General features: G+C 38.0%; 1 protein-coding gene and 1 long non-coding RNA gene across 10 annotated transcripts in view; both read left to right on the top strand.

The window, feature by feature from the left end:
- The first annotated feature begins 7487 nt into the window (after positions 1-7487).
- Positions 7488-10546, top strand: LOC112568661. The gene is made up of 4 exons (XR_003100139.1): positions 7488-7700; positions 7987-8225; positions 9556-9609; positions 10152-10546. It is a non-coding gene; the product is annotated as an uncharacterized LOC112568661 (long non-coding RNA).
- Positions 10547-18574: 8028 nt separating this feature from the next.
- LOC112569471 (A disintegrin and metalloproteinase with thrombospondin motifs adt-1-like) overlaps positions 18575-21598 on the top strand; it is a 595732-nt gene continuing 592708 nt past the window's right edge. For 4 of the 9 annotated variants that reach the window (XM_025247267.1, XM_025247264.1, XM_025247262.1 and 1 more), the window contains exons 1-2: positions 18576-18747; positions 21273-21420. In XM_025247267.1, coding sequence (XP_025103052.1) covers positions 18690-18747; positions 21273-21420 — 206 coding nt within the window. In that variant the 5' untranslated portion in view covers positions 18576-18689. Of the gene's footprint in view, positions 18748-21272; positions 21421-21598 lie in introns of all 9 variants that reach the window. The other 5 variants (XM_025247268.1, XM_025247261.1, XM_025247265.1 and 2 more) reach the window with 5 other exon arrangements.

Raw genomic sequence — 21598 nt, 5'->3', positions numbered from 1 at the left:
AAGTACATGCAAGAACCGATCGCCAGTTATCATCCACGAGGATCTTGCTGGCGCCATGTTCGATCAACAGTTTCACAAACTCCCAGTCTTGTTCTTCGCAGCTCCACAAATCCATATGCCGTGTTTCCAAGATATCACGTTTATCAAGGTCTTCACAGGATTCTTACAAGTGTCTTTAATGCTTGTTGTTTCGATTCAGAACATTTTAATATATTCCCCATAATCGTCTTGACCACAAAATCCGTTACTTTTGACCCCACCACTGCAGTCGCTAAATGTAACGACGTCCCCCCCCCTCAACCTTCCAATGGTTCTTGCAACTAGCAGCCAGTGCAGGAGCTGTGTCTCCTCCGAATTCTTAATGCTGACTCAGACCCTTCTCGACAAAAAGACTGCAGAGAAGAGTCGAGCACCTTTGTCAGGACACATGACAAGTCTGTGTAGACTGACAGACCATCCCTGTCAAGAAGGTTCAGTCTGGCTTGGCGCGAGAGGGTCACAGACACGACCTAACATGTTGATGTTCCGCTGTTTATCCAACTAACTAAAGTGTTCTGTCCATCTCTTTGTCTGTGGCTTCCAGAATCTTCTGCTTTGCGTGTTCCAAACACAAATGAAAACATCTGTTTGCAGGTAATAGCTTTTCCTGAGATGTATTGCTCGATGCCATTACTTCTCTGTAACTAAGAGCAGGTTTTCTTATTTCGAGGTCTGTAAAATGTCACCCAACGAAGAGAAAAGAAATCAAGGTGTCCCACTTGTCACCAGTGACCGCTCAATACAACAGCTTCTTCTGCACATATTTCTAAGATGTTCACTAGTAATCGGTTTTGAAAAAAATATTTTTGAGAATGTTTTTTGACAAGGTGCTGACTAATCCCAGTAGCAGACGCCAGTTTATGTAACAGGAAGGACTGTGTGACCTCAGTGACAGTGACATCGCCCTGACTAATGACATCCTTGACGAGATCCCAGTCGCCATCTTCAGCAGCTGAGTTGAGCAACGTGATGTCTGTGAGAGTTGCATCATGTCATGTCACTGGTATTGAAATACCTATAGGAGTCTGTAATGTGCCGCCTGAGAAAAAAATGAATAAATAAAAAAAAAAAATTATGCCAGTCGTTTAGATGTGCGCTTAAATAGTGTGTTTGTGTGAGTGATTAGGATGCCGGCGTTCGCTTGTATCTTTTACTATGTGAAATTTTTGCCTTTATGTATACTAGAGTTTAATACTGTATTAATTTTTTATTACAAATACATTAGCTGCATTTCCAAAAGGTATTATTCAGTTATTTATATTGATTATCATTGTTTTCTAGCTATCTGTTACTAGTCACCACTTTTAAAAAATTAGTATATAAGGTGAAGTTTACCGAGCTACGAAATAGCTAGCATCCAAGAAGGTTAAAAAAGACTTCAGATCTTTCTTTTTAAAAAAAGCATTCATTGTTTTAAACGCAAGCTCAATAAAAATAAATTGATATTATATGACGTGCATCACAGTCGAGCAGACTTTACTCTTTCCGCGAGCAAGAATAAGAGAAAAGAAAAAGGAATACAAAAACAAGCTATCTACGATTTACAAAACGCACTTTGTTACTACTAATAATTATAGTAATATGTGACACTTCACGGCCAAATGAGTCTTAAGGAGCAGTTCTGTGCTAGAGGCCCCGAAAGGTGACAGGAGTCAATTTTGTGCAGTTTGACTTTTCTTTAAAAATGGATTTCTTGGTTATTAAACTATCAGGAAAATGCACTGCTATGTTAAAATAAAAGTTAGAAGTTGACTAAAAATAATTTTATTGTACCCTACTGCGATCCGTACTGATTTCTGCAGAAAAATGACGAAATTCAAACGCTGTTTCGATACTGTTTTCCTGTCATAACCCAATCGTGTTATACCTTGCCAGAAAGCCCGCAGTCTTTATGTTTAACTTCTTTAAAGAACGATTCAAATATTAGCCAATCAAAAGATTTGTCTGCAAAAGTAAACAAATATGGTTTCACGTCTGTCATAACAGACGACGCTGTTGACGAAATGTTGTCAGGGGCCAGCTCAATAGTTATGTGTGCATGACAATATGAACGGGTTTATCGTTTGGACTGTAACCTTTGGCAGGGAAACGGTTGATAACATTTGATTTGTGAGCATGGTATTCATGTACATCATTTTCTACAGGCTCAATCATTCGATCACTCAATCAATCGGAGGAATGAAGGGTGAACGGACAGACAAAGGGTTGACTGCCGTCAGCCAGCAAACTGAGGACGGAGTGCCGTCAACCACTTGCATGTCACCAGACCTGTGTTGGAGTGTCGGCAGACTGTAAGCCAGGCCCCGAGATTCTAGTCATGTATTGTCCCTTCGTCTGCGTGTTTTGTGTCGACTGAGGAGTGATTGGCTTCGTTGCTCGCGTCGCGTAGAAGTTTGTCTGTGTGACTGCGAGTGTGTTAGTGAGAAAGTCCCGCGACGCCCGATCGCGTTACGCGACAGTATGTCCAAAATGTTATCAAAGACCTAGTTTGCCCTATTCCATAAAGTGTGTGGAACATTGTGTGGTCTTGCTAAATAAAGGGGAAAGTGTTTATTAATTGCAAAGTAAACAAAGTGAATTGCATGAGCAAACACAATATTTGGCATTAAAAGTGTGCTTTTAGATCAGAACTTAATTTGATGTTGCCCGCCAGTTCTTAAACTCTAATGATATGTCAAAGAAAGTTTTTCTTATATTTCTTCTCATTGGTGACACACTAGTCAATAATTTGTTTAGGTTTTTTTATTTTAATTTCTTTTGTTTTAAAGTATGCAACTTGATTAGAATGCAATAACAGTTTTATTCCATTTCCGTTTATTTTACTAATAGGGTAAGGCACTAAAAACTGGCAAATGTTCATTGCTGTGTACTTTTTGTTACCTGAAATGGTGTAGTATGCTGTATTTTATCATGATGCTAAATTCAGTACAATTGAAACAATTAGAAATTCCCGTTGCTAAGGAAAAACCTTGTGTAATTGAAGAACATATTTGAACCCGCTTTTCTCAAAATGTCCGCCACCATACTGTCACACTTCAAACGTTTATAACTCACTCAATGCAAGGACTAGATTAACTACGTTTTATATCAAAAGAATGTTCAAAACCTGTACCTTTTAAAAATATGCGAATTGGCAAATATCAAATTCCCGACTTAAGACTCATTTCGTCGCGGAGGGTCATATATTCTTTCATCAGTTGATGACACGAAGACAAACTCCGCCATAGTTTGCGCAATGCCGTGTATTATTATCAGCAGTTTCGTCTACGAGGTAAGGAGGATAATCTGCATACCCCTATTTCTCAAAAATGTATGACTATCATTAGAAACTTATTTTTTAGCCAATGATTGATTCGTCGTAGTAAATAAAAATACGTTATCTCGAACTGAGGATAATAGTGTCTAAAAACATCTCTTTTAACTGCAAAACATCTTAAACAAATCTTGTAATGTGAGTTACTTACCAGCTAGTGGAGACCTCGCAACCAGACCGGGTGTTTGTTACAGACACGTAAATATCTGGACCAAAGTGGAATTTCCACTTCCTTGTTTGCTGAAAATAAAAACAAGTTGATATGTCTTTGTAGGCATTTAAGTTTAAAGTTTCGTGATACAGCTTTTACACAGTGATGATGTTCATCATGAACTTCAGACGGTAGAATCTTTGAAGCTGCACGAAGTTCATACTTGTTTACTCCGAAGTCAACACAGGTAAGTGTGTCTCTCCATTAACTAGTTTTTCGTAAAACGATTTGGAGATTCAGTACTAAAAATAGCTGTGTACGAGGACTGTGCCAATAAACTAGCTAATCGGGAAACCCCGAACTCTTACGTAGGATTAGTCTTTGTAGAAACGTCTATAAATAATATTACTTGGTGTTTTTAGAACATATATATATATCAATGACCACGTGATAATTAAATGTCTGTAGAGATTTGACTGAACGTATGTTTATAAGAAAGTATAATAAATGAATACATATTAGATCATTTTAAATGCATAAATACAGTAAGAGCACAAGTTTGCAGAAGGGAAATAAACACTGCATCGCAAGTAGTTTTTACTAGTTATCTCCCCTCCTTTTCTGAACCTGTCAAATTTTATGTTTTAGGATTGATGGACAAAATAATAGTTATACCTCCTTCTAGTGTCGGGATTTATTCATGAACATTCTGCATCAATCTGATGAGAAAAAAATCATGATAGCGATACTCAGCACAAAAATCAAATAAAGTCGTAGTAGAGTGGATATATTACCATGGACATAAAATCGAGCACACAAAAAATAAAAGTTACACACAACTTTTTTTCCCCTTTGGTTCTATTGAAATTGTATTTGTGACAGAATTATTTTATAAATAAATTCTATGCATATAAAATAATGCTTTATTTTGTACTTCATAAAATGTGTATTATTTGTTAATACAAATATTACACTGACCACAGATCCTTGTCAGGAGAGTTAACCTGTAAGCCGATGCTACGCCTGCCTTTTTGTTAAATGGTTTATCAAGACTGTAAAGCATAACAATGTTACATATATATTAACTGATATATTAGCTAAAGCTAATGGTAACAGTTAAAAAAGGTGTCTAGTACTAACACATTATAAGAGACTAGAACATGCGATTGGGAGAAAAATGACAATGTTCATTGTATACCTTTGTATTTCATACAGTTTGTGTTAATTTCGAAGTACGCGTCACTATCACCGCCCGGAGGTCATGCCCTGTCTCAACTGTCGTCAGTTTAGGATCGCATTACACGTTTCCCTCCTGCTCGTCTGACTTTCCCGCTCTTGCAGGCTGGGAAGTTTAATCAAAGCTGTTCTTTATGAAAGTAGAACAATTTTAGTGGTCATAGTTGATAGAGACGCAAACTCATTTTGACACTGTGAAAAGCAAGTGACAGAATTATTTTATAAATAAATTTTAAGTATATTTTATGCATTTAAAATATTGAAATATTGCTGTGCTCCCCACACTGTGCTGGCCTGTCGGTGGGTGTGAGCGCGCGGATGAGGGGGATCAAGGGACAGTGCTGTACTGTGAGATGTTCGTTTGTCTAAGATTATAATACATCTCTACAAATATTTTCATCTCTAAACTATATAATTTACACACTTATCACACATTTGCAAATCACAGAAGTATAATGACAATTAACTGCTTAAAATTTCTTAATGTTGAACTTCCCTGACATAATTTGTGTACAGGTGGTTCTGTCTCAAGTTAATATCAATTTACAATTAAGTTAATTAAGAGTTTAATCAAAGCTGTTCTTTATGAAAGTAGAACAATGTTAGTCGTCATAGTTAATAGAGACGCACACTGATTTTGACACTATGAACAGCAAGTGACAGACTTATTTTATAAGTAAATTTTATGTATATTCTATGCATGTAAAATACTAAACTATTTTGTAGAATTAACCTGTAAGCCGATGCTACATCCTGCCTGTTTGTTAAAGGTTTATCAAGATCGTAAAGCATAACATATATGTCACGTGTTGTAGTCCGTTCTGTGCTTCCCGTACTGTGCTGGCCTGTCGGTGGGTGTCGGATGAGGGGGAGCAAGGGAGAGTTCACGCGCCCCTTGTGTAGCCCTATCCTTCTCGCGAGACCAAGAGCCGTGACCCGTGCCGCCGTCGTCGCCCGTCAGTTTCTTCGAGGGCCTTCACAGGTCTCTTCTTTTAGGGACCGGACTTCAACCGCCCCTCCTTTTGACTTTTCTCCCCCCCCCCCATTTCTTCGTTACCTTTTTTGTTTTCGCCCGCGAGAGGTCCTTGGCATGTTTTTTGGCGGTTATCGAAGAGTCTTCATCCAGCAACGGACAGTGCCGGGGCGGTGTAGGACCGTTGCCCTGGCGGCCGGCGCTGGTCTCTCCATCACAAACCGTCTCAGGCATCTCCGTTTTACCCGTATTCTACATGTACCTCGTATTCCTCGTGTTCTACATGTTCTACATATCCTACGTATTCGACTTATTCTTCTTGACGTTTTTTGTTCTTCGTCCTTGTCGCTTCATCTCCTTTCGAGCTATACTGTCGGCCATTGTGTCAAACCCTCATCTACTCGTCGACGTGTGAGCAAGTGACCCCGCTGCGCGAGTGTGCGGCCAGCCTTATGTGGAGCAGCTATGGTTGGGACCGGTGAGCAGAGTGTCACATGACCAGCGACCTTCTCACGTCTCATACTTGAACAAGAGGAAGAAGGGTTAGCTGTATAGCTTTAGGAGAGGAAGAGGGGGTAGGATTGCGGCACGTAGGGCCAGAGGGCGGGCTGCCACCCGCAGACACTTTGAGCGGACATTTGATCTGCCACCCCGCAGAAGGTGTGCCTTCTCTTGTTTTTACTTTTTGCGACACGCCTGTTTACAGGGCAACGGCCGAGCCTGCAAGAACTCATGTGGCACTGGTGGGAAAAAAAGTTGGGGCCCTCGTGGGTTTTGCAAGAGGGTCCCTCACGAGACCTTGTTGGGCTTTCCAATGTTTTTGCACAAAAGATCCACCAACCTTCATACGAAAGCCCGATTGCATACCCACCGATCGCCCATCAACATTCGTGTTTGATATTGTCCTTAGCAGAATGACACCAAAACATTCCACAAAAATAGTGAGTGTAAAAATATTGTCTTTCAGATTCGGAGAGAGAAAATTTCCACTCATATATTTAGAAGTTCAAGGTGATTGTATTGGTAAACTTTTGTGACGTGGAACATCATTATTTTTAATGACTAAAACTTGGGTCTAATTGAATTTATATGAGCGAGAACACTCCTTTTTGTGTCTGTAAGTCTGTAGTTAACAGACAGGGCCTCTGAAACGGAGAAACGTGTAAAGGTCAGATAGAGTTGAGAAGTAATGGACAAGTATTAAAGTATCCGCGACACCTAGATGTTTTGAAAGTCAAACAATATTAACAGATAATTGGATTTCACCAAGATATTGATTGCGCAAATGAAGAAAATGCATGCGAAAGTTAAAAGCGGGAATTTGGTGTACAAATAGTGTTTGCCTAAATGTAAAAATGCTAACAGTAAAACACATAAAAAGAAGGAGAAAGTTAAAGAAGTACACATTCCTTCATCGTTTATATTATCGTACGTGCACAATGGTTGATGATGAGAACAACTGCTGGAAATGCATGACATAAAAGTGTAGAATAAAAAGCAAAGGAACATATATTTTGAGATCTGAAGCTGACTTGTGCAGTATTGTTGGCACCATCTGTTTTAGCCACATCATACTGTCTTCGCCTCTCGTTGCACCGACAAATATAATGCAAGTTAATTTTCATGTGATACTAGCTTTGGGCACTGATGCCATCGTCTGTTTTACTACTGCAATTATTGTCGATGCAGTCGCACGCAGAAAATGTGAAAACGATCCGGGATGAGTATGTTTTTATATGGCAAAAAATCTTTTTACTTTCCCTTCTACTTTATACACAAACCATCTGTGTGATTTTGTTCTCAAATGCAATAGAAATATTGATAAAGTCACATGGCCGAAAATATAATTTGTAGTAAGTATATATATTCGTTATCACAGACTGTCTTTAGAAAGTTTCCACAAGTGGAGCCGCTGGCGTCGAGTCGGAGCAACAGGATGTGGCCTCTCGTCTTTCTGCTCTGCTTCATTCAAGGTTTTGGTGTTCAAGGTAACAGTGATTGTAATGTACATTGAAAATACACAAAAACATTTACAGTGCACAAGCAGAAATATCTTTGTTAAGATTGAAACAGAAGATTAGAAAAATACAAAAGACTAGAAAAAGATCAATAATTAATGCAACGAAAATTTTGGTGTGCTTTATATTTCTAAAGCGAACGATGTTATCCTCTGTGTTAAAAGGGGAATGTCTGAAGCTATAGGCTTCAACAGTAAATCGAACGATATGGAAAGATGGACTTTTAACATATTTGTTTGTGTTTTTATTTCTCTAGCGGTCCAATGGAAGATTATAACATATACATCGGTCATTGTAGAGGTGGAAACAGACTCCGATATCTATATTACTCTCCATGGAACTCGCGTATCTTCCGCAGACATGAAATTAGACAACAACTTTGAGAGAGATATGCTTAATACATTCTTTGTTACAACCGACGACATTGGTGATGTGTGCTCAGTGTCCATCAGGTCTAATGGTAGTCAAGCTGCTCCTGACTGGAATTTCAATTTGGTAAAATATAACTTTAAAATCTAAATTGTTGTGCTTGGGTCAAATACTCAACTAATGTAGCTGTCAATAGCACCATAGCATCTGGTCATTAAGCCACGTTCACGTTTTTAAATGCGATAAGCTTGTTTTCTTTTAACCTGAAAAAGACAAAAGTTACAGGAATAATATGAAGTTATTGTTGTAGTGTATTCTTTCTCCACTGAGTGGCTTCTATTGATGATTTTTTCAATAAGACCGCAAAATATAAATGATATTTAATTTGGTAATTATGTGATCCATCTGTGCCGATACAAACATCCCAGACAGCACAAAATGTTGGACCAATGTGGTTCCAGCGCTTGTAGGTACTGGCCATCTTGGCCACTGAGAGCTAGCCTCAAGCCAGGATGGAAACGATACAGCGGCCAGTAAGAAACTCCCGCTCCATGGCTGTCACCATGGTAACACGCCGTCTGCAGGTAGCCGATGATGGCTCGCAGTTGCTATGCGTGACTGCCATAAGTATATATGTTGGCACACTACACGACCAATTTGAGCTTCCAGTAGGATGGTAATATATACATATAAATATAAATATCATGTATAAATATAAATATATATGTCTAAGACTGCGCCCTAGAGCTTTAATGGTAGCCACGCTGTCAGTCCTGTATTTTTTCATACTATGCCAAAATATTTTGACACGATTGTACCATGATAGAAGTCACAGTTGTAGCCGGCATGGTTCAACTTTACAACAATATTTCTCCAAGATTTATTTCATTTAAGTGGACACATTTCTTTAATCACATCACATCATTTACGGTAACTGCGGTAGATATCACAACTGATTGCCACAGACAACATTGTTTACTGTTTTGATTTGACATTTGTCGCTAAGCTCGTATCTCCAATACATATACCAGGTTTTTATGTTTTTCTGCTGCTCTAAGATGGTGGTTGAGGGACCTACACGGCACTCTTTTTTGTGCGACTGCTGGTTATCAGCGAATACTCAATATCACAAAGAACCTTTAGTCCCATGCTCCAGGCAGGAGAAATAAGTATATCCTAGTTACCTATCCCAATATATCAGAAATATATAATGTTAACACTCTTTGTTAAAAAGAAAATTTGTTGCTATGTGTGTTTCAAACCTGATATATTTAACATCTTGTAGAAGTGTTTAGATGTTTCTGAAACATTAAACTCTCCTGTTAAAAATTCACAACTTGACTAACACTGATTTTGTTGGATGAAAGTAATTTGTTTAGGTTTTTAACATACATTTTTTTAATTAACATCAGTCTACATTTACATTTATATACCGTCTGACAATGACTGTTATCAGGTAAACCGAACTGGGTGCACACTTTGAGTCCGGCACTGACCAACCAGCATAAAGGTATTAAAGCATCATTTAGACACACATATCTATATTCATTTAGAAATTACCAGTTCTCTAATTCATGCTGAAAATTTAATGATATGTACTTACATTTTTTGCATTGCAAAACCTCAAGCTAAAACTATATGCGTAAAATATATTTATACATAAAATGATACCCAATATACTCTTAATATAATATAGTGTACAATATATAATATAGTTTACAATATATTAAAATATGCAACATACAGAATAATGATTTCATTGCGCAGACATATTCACATAATTCTGATATTGTTCGTTTGCGTGTTTACGTCCATAACATTTTAAATAATGTAAACACTCTAGAAATCTAGCAATTGTACTTTACAACTAGTTTTGTGTAAAAGTTTATAAAGACGACTAACTTGTTACTTTAAGAGATTTATTGCAAAAAATTTTAGAACTTGCAGATTTTCTTATTTACAAAGGACTTAAAGTTATTTATTTGTTTAATGTTTATCTTTTTTTGATGTTCTTCCTTTTTTGTTTACATGGAACTTACATTCTGTGTGCAGTTTATTCACCTGATGGAACACCTTGCTCATCGGCTAAATGGAATTCTAAGAAATATCTGTCAACGTCTACTGTCACCTTTGCACACAACCCTGCTAATGTTTTGCTTACACTTGAAAATCTGTAGAATATTACAACAAAAGTAACCCAAATTATGACAGTGCATCGCACATCCCTTAAGGCACTGGAATGTGGCGACAAGAGCATAATTAATATGAGTCAATAATTGTAAGGTCTTTTACCCCACAAGCAATTCTAAAGCAAACAATTGTACAAAAAGAAAAAGAATGGAAAATAATGTCTAATTTTTCGAAAAAAACGTGTTCTATGATTTTGAAGTTTATCGTTGTCAATGGCATCGAAAATGCAAGGTGAAAATAAAAAAGTTGAAGCGCAATCATTTGTCTTTTGGGATTTGAAAAAATGTTTTCTTGGTGGCTGCCGTAGACAACAACTTCTCTTCGAACACATACACACATATGTTGTCTCTACATTCCTGTTCATCTGTTTGTGTGTTGTAATAAGACAAACGCACACTTGAGTTGCATATGGACCTATTATCTCTATTTCTTTCACAAACACAAACACACATGCATACGCACAGACACAGCTGGACGAGACACCGCAGAAACAATTTAAAGAAATCTTAAAGCTCTTTTTTACCCGTTTCCTAAAGCTCAGTCAGTTCATAGGGAGAAGTGCGGTTGCTACTGTAGAAAATGTATTTCTACTTATTATCTTTTTTTGAGGTTTTTAGTGTGTTTAGTATGTTTAGCTAGTGTGTTAGGGCAAATGCTTTATTAGAATGGTTAAGCAGGGACAAAACATTGTGTGCGGGCCAAGGTGGCACATGTCCTCTGGCTGGCGCGACAACCATCTCGCTGCCGGTGTCCAGTGTCGGTGTCAACTTCGTCCGAACATCTAACGTGGACGGCCGCGCTTGATGTACGGCCAGGGGAGATAATTGTTGCACGCCTTTTGGTAGTGGTTGTGGGCCACCTTCCTTGGTGGGGAAAAACCCACAGGAAGAAAGGAACAAAGTAGGGGCAGTGGAAAGAGAGCGGCGGACAGAAAGTCCGTCGTGAAAAGGACGTTAAAAAGATCCACGGGACTTTGATTCATTACGGAGGTGTGAACTTTAACTGACGAAATTGTGAACAATGGAATCATTAGGAAAGTGTGAACTTTAACGTGTGAATAGTGGAGTTATCAGCGCACTGCACAGTAGCGATAAGCGCCAGAAAGCTAAGTTTTGAGATTACATATGAAATGCTTGTAAGCTATTTTCTTATATATATATATATATATGCACTCTTTGTTAATTATATTCTTGTCATTAGTATTGAAACTTCGTTATTGATCTGTTGTAATTAGGTGTGTGGGCGAATGCTAGATGACTGAATGCAATAGTTAGCCATTGCGCACAGGAACCACGTAACCGTTCATTACAGCTACAAGTAGACGAAGTCCTGAATGCCCGCGAACAAAATTTCTACCAGTATTTTAAAGTTTATGTCTATTAACTTACAACATACACAATTATCTGTTATACTCCATCTTAAAGAATTTTCAAAACATTTACGTGTTCCTAAGGGTCAAGTGCTTGTCTCCCTTATGTATTCATTGATATATGCACATCGTTATATTGTATCCTAAGGTTGTACATGTACATATCTGTAGGTCAAGGCACGGGGTTGGTCAAAATGATCAATTTCAATTTCATATCTATTGTTTAGTAGTGCAACACGAGAGGATCGCAATTAAGTAAAGGACATGATGTGGTTAGAGTAGATAGTGTTAAACATACTGCACACATCGGCTCTTGGTCTCAAAATATTATTTCTTCTTCTTTTAAATTTAGATTGTTTCTCATATATTTTCCACCGCTATACAAATAATAATAATAATCCAAATTTATAGAGTGCATTTTCACACTTTTTAAGGAGGATGGTATATGACAGCTTGCTAACATACGAAGAAACAGAAGATTAAACAACAAGATTGACTGCGAAAAGAAAGACAAACATAGAAAATACAAATTGGAATCGACTTATCACTCTTGACGTTTTTGTTCTTCGTCCTTGTCGCTTCATCTCTTTTCGAGCTACTGTCCGCCATTGTGTCAACCGTCCAACCTGCACCCTCGTCACCTCGTCGATGTGTGAACACGTGACCCCGCTGCGCGAGCGTGCGGCAGCCTTGTGTGGAGCAGCCAGGGTTGGGACCGGCGAGCTGGGGGTCACGTGACCAGCGGCCTACCTACGTGTACAAGACTACTTTCTAATTCACCGATGCACGTTAATATTCTTCTCTTCCACGTGTTGGCGGTTAGAAAGTTGAAAGAAACAGTTTGCAACTGAACATACTGTCAGGGTTAGGACCGACAATTGAATGTATTCTCCATAAAATAAAGAAAAAAAAAAATAATTGAGAAAAAGATAACAGCGGAAATGACACAAACACAAAGACAACTGAATTTTAAAGCACAGTATACATCACAACTGAAAATAAAATAATACTACAGTGTGAACACTAGCCTACATGCACCTCGCACTCAAAACTTGGGTGGAATGCACACGTAGACCGTAGAGAGGAGAGAGTGTGGTGCAAACAAGAGGCTGATTCTCCCAGTGTGACAGGTCTACAATGGAGAAAAACCCACAGCCACTGAATAAACGCAGCAAGAAAACTTTGACGGACGACACTGTTAAAACCTACGAGCATAATGCTGTAACAAAAGATACACGCTTGTTTTTTTTTTTTGATGATGAAGAAGCGAGAAAAGTATTTAATGATAAGTTTGAACTTTGGCTAAAACATATAAGTCTAGGTCTGCTTTTGTGTCCTGTCTACTGGATAATTTCTTGAGCGGTGAAAGTCCTCAGTTTCCCTGCAGTCAAGTGGAATATGTAATGTACACAGGCAAGAACCAACATCAGCAGCAATTCCATGTTTGTTTGTTGGTAAACACGACAAGGTGAAGGATGTTATTGATCAAGTTCATGCACATTCAGTATCGTGCACGTCTTCGCTCGAAGTGAATAAATCGACAATGGATTGTGGCATCTGCTGATCATCACTTTGGGCTGTGCCAACAGACATACTGTCGTCTGGAGCTCGTCGTCCCCACTAGGTGACAGTTATTTTTCTAATGAAAGAATTTACCTTGCGTACATTACGTCGGGGATCATCCCAATTCAATATAAAGAATTCTAATTTTGCCAATTTGGGACATGTGAATGATACATTTTGCTTTTCTGCAGTCGTTGACGTCTCGAAGCTGCACTTGGGGTGGGGGTTAACTACAGAAGACTTGAGTTAAAAGAATATCTTTGAAAAGAAAAAAATTCCTAGATGTAGACTGTGAAAACTAGAACGACTACAGTCGGAAGTTTTAGTCTGTGGTGTACATGGCTGGTTCAATAAACTCAGTGCAATACCAACAATACAAGTTGCTTTAACAATTCCCCATGTAACATGGCGGTTGGTGCCTGGTAAGGTCACTTCCTCTTTATGGATGTTAAATCTCCTCGAGCTTCATCTCCCTCTCTTCCGGTCTGTAGAGGCTGTTGTCAGTCTGTGTGTATGTATACGTGCGTGAGCACTAACGTGTGCTTGTGTATCAACGTCGTTGTGTACACTCGCACTATATAGCGCCTTCTTTATATCTATATATATATAAGTACTTTAGTGTTTGTAAATATTTGTTTGTGTTCGGAAAAAAGAGAAAGTAGAGAAGAAAGGGGGACGGTAGAGTAACCAAATAACGTGTTCCTGTGGAGTTTCTGTAAAGTTGTGTTTACTGACATTAGTCTGGACAAACCATCTCATCTGTAAATTAAACCATTCTGCAGGATGTCTTGAATGCAAAGACTTCGTGAAATTCTATCATGTCAACAATATAAACAGTTATTAATTAAATTATGTTACAAGCTCTGTTCACTTCTGTCTTTACTTGCAGTCTGCTGTCACTAGCTCCAGTCAACTTTTTTATCTCAGTGGTTGTCTCTGTGTGTGTCTGTCCGACATGCATACCTGTTATTTAGTTTCACTGATTACATCCTAAGACAAAGACCACATTACCAATCTCAAATGTAAATGCAGAAAAAAAACTTATACCGTATACTTCCCATATATTTAGTTTATTTCAATATTATGTATTCATTCGACAGCGACGACGACGACGATGATGATAAATGATAAAATGTTGCAACTACACTCATGCTTGGTGGCTGATGTCGACACTCATCCTGCTCTCGTAGTCGGATGTAAGAACCACTCCCTTGCTCGTGATGGGATGTTGATAGTGAAATTCGTAGTTAATATTTGCTGGAAATCTTCGTGCCGGATCTCACAAACTCAGTCACACCCAGACATAATCATGGATTAATAATAAACATCAGTGATAGACTGTGGGCATTGTAAGAGCCGTTTGAGTCAAGTACAATGTACAATGTTAAATGCATTTTAGTGTCCACCTCGATACATTAGCTGGTCACGTGGGCGACAGTTATGTCCTACACGACGTTCACGTGACGGCAGAGCCACCGCCAGATACTTTTGCCTCACTCTGGCTATTAAGGGCCGTCTTCCTTAGTTCTTTTCTAAAGTAGTGTTCTGACTGTAGACCCGTTGACAATATAAAGACTTTAATATCTTGGGTGAAACAATTTTTTTAAGAGGCCTCATAATGTAAGCAGGATTTTACTGAGCAGCAATAAATCCAATGAAGACAATGGCGTGGCGGTCCATACCTTGATGTGTTTATACCGGTATTTTGTCTCATGGCCTTAACCTCGGTATAATACAATATTAAATATACTGTTATGACTGATCGCACAGCCACAACCCTAAGAGCAACGTTTATATTCCACAGGCACTTTTCTCTCTCTATATGTGTTTGCGATACTTCCGTGCTGAAAACGATGGAATTATTTTCTATAATTTTGTTGATCGCATTATTATCAACACCTAGCAATTCATTTAAAATTAGTGAATGAAAATGAAAATATCATTTGAATGAATAACAGACTGTCAGACGAGAGCAGGAGAATCCGTCCTTCCTCCTGGACTGCTTTATTAAACCTTGTTTCTCTCATAGTCCTTTACAAGAAGGCAATGCATCAAAAGTAATGTTATTTATTAGTGTGAGAGGAGAAGCTTAAGGATAGGTGAATGAATAAGTGAGAAGAAGACTATTTTAATGCTCACCCTGTAAAAGGGACAACGGCTGAAATGACTTTCAGTCAAAAAAATATTTGAATTGAGTTCAAGTGTGGATGGATAGGTGGATGCTGATGACTTCACAAGCTGATGTATAACAGCATCCTGGGGTTCGTACATGAAATATAATAAATGTAATCCTCCCCATTGTTGTGAGCTCATTTAATGTATAGTGCCAAAGCAATAACAACTTAGCATTTCTGTGAAACACAAAAGCGAAAACAGCCAAATAATAGTTGAGACAAGACTAATGTGTCCGGAGAGGAAACCATCCATTATTAAGTCTCAGTGTTACTGTAGTTTGTGAGATCCGGCTCAAAGATGTCCAACAAAATTTAAACTTTAAATCGCGTAATCAGTCTTCCATCACTCATATGGGTGTGTCCCTTACTTCCGACAGCACAAGAGGGATGAGTGTCGACATTAATTATCAAACATGAGAGTAGATTAAAGTCTCTTATTACCACCACCAACATCGTCACCATCATCATCTTCGTTATTATCATCATAATGGTTAGTAATTGCAAAAGGTCAAAGATCCAACATGTTAATAGCAAATGTTAAGATAATTTCATCACAACCTACTGCGATGTAAGTGCTCTCTGAAAATGTCAAACTCGTGATCCTTTCAACAGCAGTAGACGGGTCTGAGACAGAGAAGTAGAATTAACCTCAAAACACGAATTGTGTCTGCAAAATAACGTATTATTTACTTACTTAACGATCGCAATTTCTAATATGTTGTCCCTGTTTAGCTTTACAATTAATTAACTTAATCAACTATCTTAAAAGTGATGTTATTATTCGCAGTTGCTGCTGTTGTTCTCGACAAATATTTTAGCCTACAGGAGTCGAAGCAATGTTACATATACGTGGGAGAAGTCTGAGCAAATATGACAATTCACAAACTGCGATGACTGCCATTAGTCTTGCTGCTTGTCTCCTCTCAATGTCTCGACTGTCTCCCCCGATTGCGAGGACACGGGCATACAGCTCTTGACGAGAAAGGTCAAGAACTTTAAAACTATTTATTATTATTTCATTCCTGCTCGGTAAAGTAGTAAAAGTCCTGTAAGATTTGTAATTTATCTTCACCGGTTTGATCCGCGACTACGTGTAGAATAAAAATAAAAATGAATTAAAAGAAAACGGACGACTCACTGACATAATACTGACGTGGAAATTGTCACAACTAAGACCACAGCAAGGTAAACGATCTTAGACAAGACACTGAAATCGAGTTCCTCTGAGAACACCTTAAAGCCCCCCCCCCCCCCAAACCCACGGTAATGCCAAACCCCAAGCGGATGGGTTTAGCTTCGCTAAAATCAGTGATGGCGGGACGGGTCAGTCTCAAAACATCTCAGTCCAGGAGGGCGGAGACCACTTAACTCCGAGCAACGGGGCAAGTAAAGATATATAAGTTCTTTAAATATTCCTTTTATAAAATGTCAATAAAAACAATAAACAAAACAAGTTGAATAAGTTTAGCTAAAATTTAAAACAGAAAACAAAAGCAATTGTACTCTGGTGATGTAGGAAATAACTAAAAGTAGTCAAAAATGAAAAAATGCTTCACTTTATTGCGTCTGATTGACAGATAGCCATTTTACAGCTTATTATAAGATACATGATTGTGGTTTATCAAATTTGAACAAAATAACTCATTTCTTGTTTGGATCAATAAATAAACCTTTAGTATCAAACGATCTCGATTTAACTCTGTTCAGAAAGAAGTCAAAGCCATGACCTTTATTAGGACTTAAATGCCTATGCTTCCATTTCACCATTTGAATATTAGCACTGCTCACCTCTTGCGTATTTATACACAAACATGCTATAAATTAAATTTTAGTTTTATGTTATCCTTAAAATTTCCGTATTTCCATGATGCGGCCTTATCATATTGACAGAAACAATTACTTTAGCTTTATAGTTCAATAATGTAGCAACAACAATAAAAAAGGAATGTTATTAACTAAATTTCTATTAGTGAAATTTGTACCTTAAATTAATAAACACCACTGAAAATGCAGTTACAACATTTAACACAGGTACAAGTATACGTAGACAGAATGTGGACATACTTCACTAAGCATGTGTTTGTGTGTGCGATCGTGTACATAGGATTCTTCTTTGGCTGTTATTTTACTTTATGTTTCACAGAGAATATTTACCTTGATAAGGACGCGCTCACAGAAAAAAACTTAAAAACTCTTCTACAACACTTGAGTGCCTGCAAACAAAAAACTGTTACTAGAGGGCGTAGTAACTGAGTATTCTTTGCTTCGTCTGTCCCCTGAAGACCTCATGTGGCTGGTGTGTGTTATTGTATCGATGCATAAACATATGTTTTGTTGCATGCACAAACACACACGCACACACACACACGCAATCAGACGTGCACGGGGAAACACACAGTCATTCACTTATAATAGCATTCATACATTATACTACATACATGCAGGCAGTTAAAATATTTTCATTTTAAAATCTTGCATTTGTTATGATCGCCAAACGGTAATGAGAAGTCTATCATTCACTACTATACAGAGGTAAAATGGAGAGAGAGAGGTCTTGAGGTTTCATGAAGGTTTTATTCCTCACAATCAACAATCGGCTCCCAAAATGTCAGGTGACCATATATATACACCATACAGCTTACCTCTGAGCCAAACATGCAGTCGTATATATGAAAATAATACCTACGAGACAATCAAAATCGTTTTAGAAGATCTTCTCTTTGCCAAGAGCTCTTTTTTAAGAGTATTTTTGTCTCATTCTCAAAAACTTTAGTAGAAAAATTTCTCTGGTATATGTCTCACTCATAACTATGTTCAGCTGTGAAGCTTTTCCCAGCAGAAAGCTCATTATTTTCTGGGTAAGGACTAGATTGTAGGTCTTCTGTAGGAATGAATAACGATCAAGTCTTCGTCAGAAAGCAAACTACAAATGTTCCTTTAACTAGAGATATTCATACAAACAAGATTATGCCCAACCCAATTGTTTATTGCTTTGTCTTTCAGTAAAGCTGTACTTGTCTAGGGCTCAGTGCACCGCAGGACTCTTATTGCACTTCAGAGACAAACGCACGTGCTCAGGCGAAGGAAGAGAAAGACAAACATAAAAAAAAATATAAAACATTGAAGCCGACTAATCACAGCAAGGCACGCGACATGTCAGCCAATCGCTGCTCGCGGACCTTCACATCCTGGTCGCTGTGTGTAAAGTTGCGGCGCTGCGGTCGACGTCCAGTGTCTTGTCAGTCACAGACACACCATCATTGTAAGTCTTCATCACCTGAGTCAACGAGCATCATGAGGTACAGGGTGGTCACTACTTACCTCATGTACCTGCTGTTGGTGCCAAGCCTGGGTAAGTAGTCATCATACTACTGTAATAACTTGTCAAGAATATGAAACTCTCTAGTGTTGTGTAGTGAAAGGTCCCTCTGGCAACATTAGTAAGCGTTTTATGACAATATATGTCACATAGTTTACTAGATTGCTAGTTAAAACATATCGAAGGTCGATGACAACTATCACTGGGTTTATCTGCCACAGGCGTCGCTCCTACTTCCTCCTGCGGCAGCGGCCATTCTTTGCATCACTGTTCTCCGGCCATTTAATGTCTTTGCTGGCACCTGCACTCATTATTTCTCTGAACTTCTCTTCCTTTACATCCCAGCTAACAGCTCCGCTCGTCGTCTGATGATCGTCTCCTCACTGTCCCTGTTACAAAAACAACAAAATATGGCCACAGGAGTTTGAGTTATTGTGCAGCAAAACAATAGAACTGTCTTCCTTTCGATATCTGCCACCTACCCACTATTCAGTAAACATTACTCCTAACAACATTTACCATTATACTAGTCCTTTTTCACACCCCTAATTTTGCGATATCATGCTATTTGTGTTCATTTCCGTTTATTGTGTTTATGTTAAGTTCTCGTTCTTAGGCCCTATGAGCACGCTCCTAGGAGTGGGAATTTGCGCTTTAAAATTTAGGTTATTATTATCATCGTTATCATTATTATTATGACATTATGATGATGATTATTATTATCATTGGTCACCTAATTTACAGAAGGTTTATCTAAAAATACTGTTGAGAAGGTCCTTTTGATTGCTTAGGACTTTTTTCTGGCTGTGGACTCGTCGACACTTTTTTCTAGACCCTTGTTGTGGATGATATTAATGTCCTTATCAAACTTGTCACATGAGGCTAGGTGTAGACAAGAATACAACTAAGTAACAATAGGAATGCAAGTTTAGTTTCATGAATATTAAAAAACGTATCCCATGCATGTTAATAACTTCTTCCTTCCTTCTTTTACCGTAGAAATTACTTTAAAGTGGTGTTTGTGTATAATTATTTCGTTAGGTCCTAGAAGCTCACATGCGCGCACAACTCAGTTATTTGAGCAATGTTGTTGTTGTTGCTGTTGTTGATTTTGTAAACAAAATGAATAAATATTTTTCTCGCAGGCTCAGTTCAAATTGTATTATAAAAATGAATGGTGTAGTACTCAATACAAATAAACGATAAATGAACAAATGTAATTTTTATTGCACATCCAAAAAATACTCATTATTATTTAACAATTCTACTTATTCACAATACTAATACCACTTTTCTTTTTTTCTTAGCTTTATATTTCCAAGAATACTAAGATACCATAGACACATATTTGCTTTACTTGCCATCAACACCTCGCCAAATCTTTACACAATGTTTACATGTTTACATTTCTGTCCAGGAAACGTATCACCCTAAGCAAAGTGTCTAAAGCACGTGGTACTTTGCTTTAGTTTGCTGTGGACATTCTGTAATATTCCTTAGTAAAGAAAGCTCGTGTCCTAAAGTCCACGTCATGAATTATGTTTACACAAACTAGTTACTCAGCTTGACTTGATAATTGAAAAACAAGAAATGTGTTAACAGATGCGAAATTTTTATTTGAGAGAAATAACTAATTTTAGATAATATCTCTGTGTTACAAGAACTCGTACAGACACGTGTGTGTGCTGCTCTAGTTAGACGAGGCGTCCGTGAGAGGCAGCTACACCCTGTGTCTCCATCAGCAACAGAAGCAATAGCTAGACTAGATAGGATGTGACATAGCCATAAGTTTCACTATCATGTACAACCGTTACAATTCCCCGGTAGTAACGATCCTGCTCTACGGACATGACACGTGGTCTTTGTTTGCCGAAAAGAAAAGTAGAATACAGGTATTCGAGAACACGTATCTGTAACTTTTCCTTTTACGGCTGTACACCCACTTTGCTGTCTCAACTTTTTACCTGAAAATAATTTTCGTTTGTACAAACTTTCATCCACGAAACTTTCGTGTCCTTTATTTTAAGCTATTTTAATCCAAACTAAGCTTTAGAACAAGGTTATTTGTCTCTAGCTTTCCGAATTTTATTTTTTTCGTTTTAACCGTATGGCTTTCTTTTGAGCAAATGTTTTACTCGATTTACTTCCTCAATTTTTCTCAGTAAGCTGTGAGTTGATATTTGTTTCTTATGTTCAGTGGAAAAATTTATCAGCCTGTTGCTAAATGCCGTATGCTGCAGACCAATAATGACACTCATGAATAAAACATCTACATTAAAAGTGGGCGATTTATCAGCGACAACGACACAATCGATGTTGATAATGACAATGATGATCATGTCAATAAAACGACTTTAGCACAAACGTGTATCAGGGGCGGCTGTAGGCTCGGGTACAGGCGAGGAAAATGTTTCTAGCACAGCTTATAAAAAGAGAAAGAAATATGTATACATTTGTTAATTATGCAACATGACACTTTTTCACATTGAGTTCCTTTTTATTTACCACAAAGATGTAAGTAACTTATTATTGGGACATATATGTATTTTCAATGTTAGCTCAACAGTTAACAGCTCGTGTGGTCGGTGGCACAGAGGAGGCGGGACGTCTGGAAATCTTTTACAATGGAACTTGGAACACAGTGTGTGGTGAGGGTTTTGAACAGGAAGAAGCTTTGGTAGCCTGCAGAATGTTAGGATTCAACAGGTATGTGTAGTCTAACGAAATCATTAAACACATTGAATTCACAATTGTTTTCGTTTCTTTCACACGTTTGATCCAATGCCTTAACCATGAAACAAAAAACCGCGAAGCCTGATACTCTAGAGCGTGTTCATAATTGTTAAATGTCCACTATTGCCTCTGATAGGAACAGTCACTCTTA

The sequence above is a fragment of the Pomacea canaliculata genome, linkage group LG7 (assembly GCF_003073045.1).
Source record: "Pomacea canaliculata isolate SZHN2017 linkage group LG7, ASM307304v1, whole genome shotgun sequence".
NCBI classification, from domain to species: domain Eukaryota; kingdom Metazoa; phylum Mollusca; class Gastropoda; order Architaenioglossa; family Ampullariidae; genus Pomacea; species Pomacea canaliculata.
This window is presented reverse-complemented; position numbering and strand designations above follow the sequence as displayed.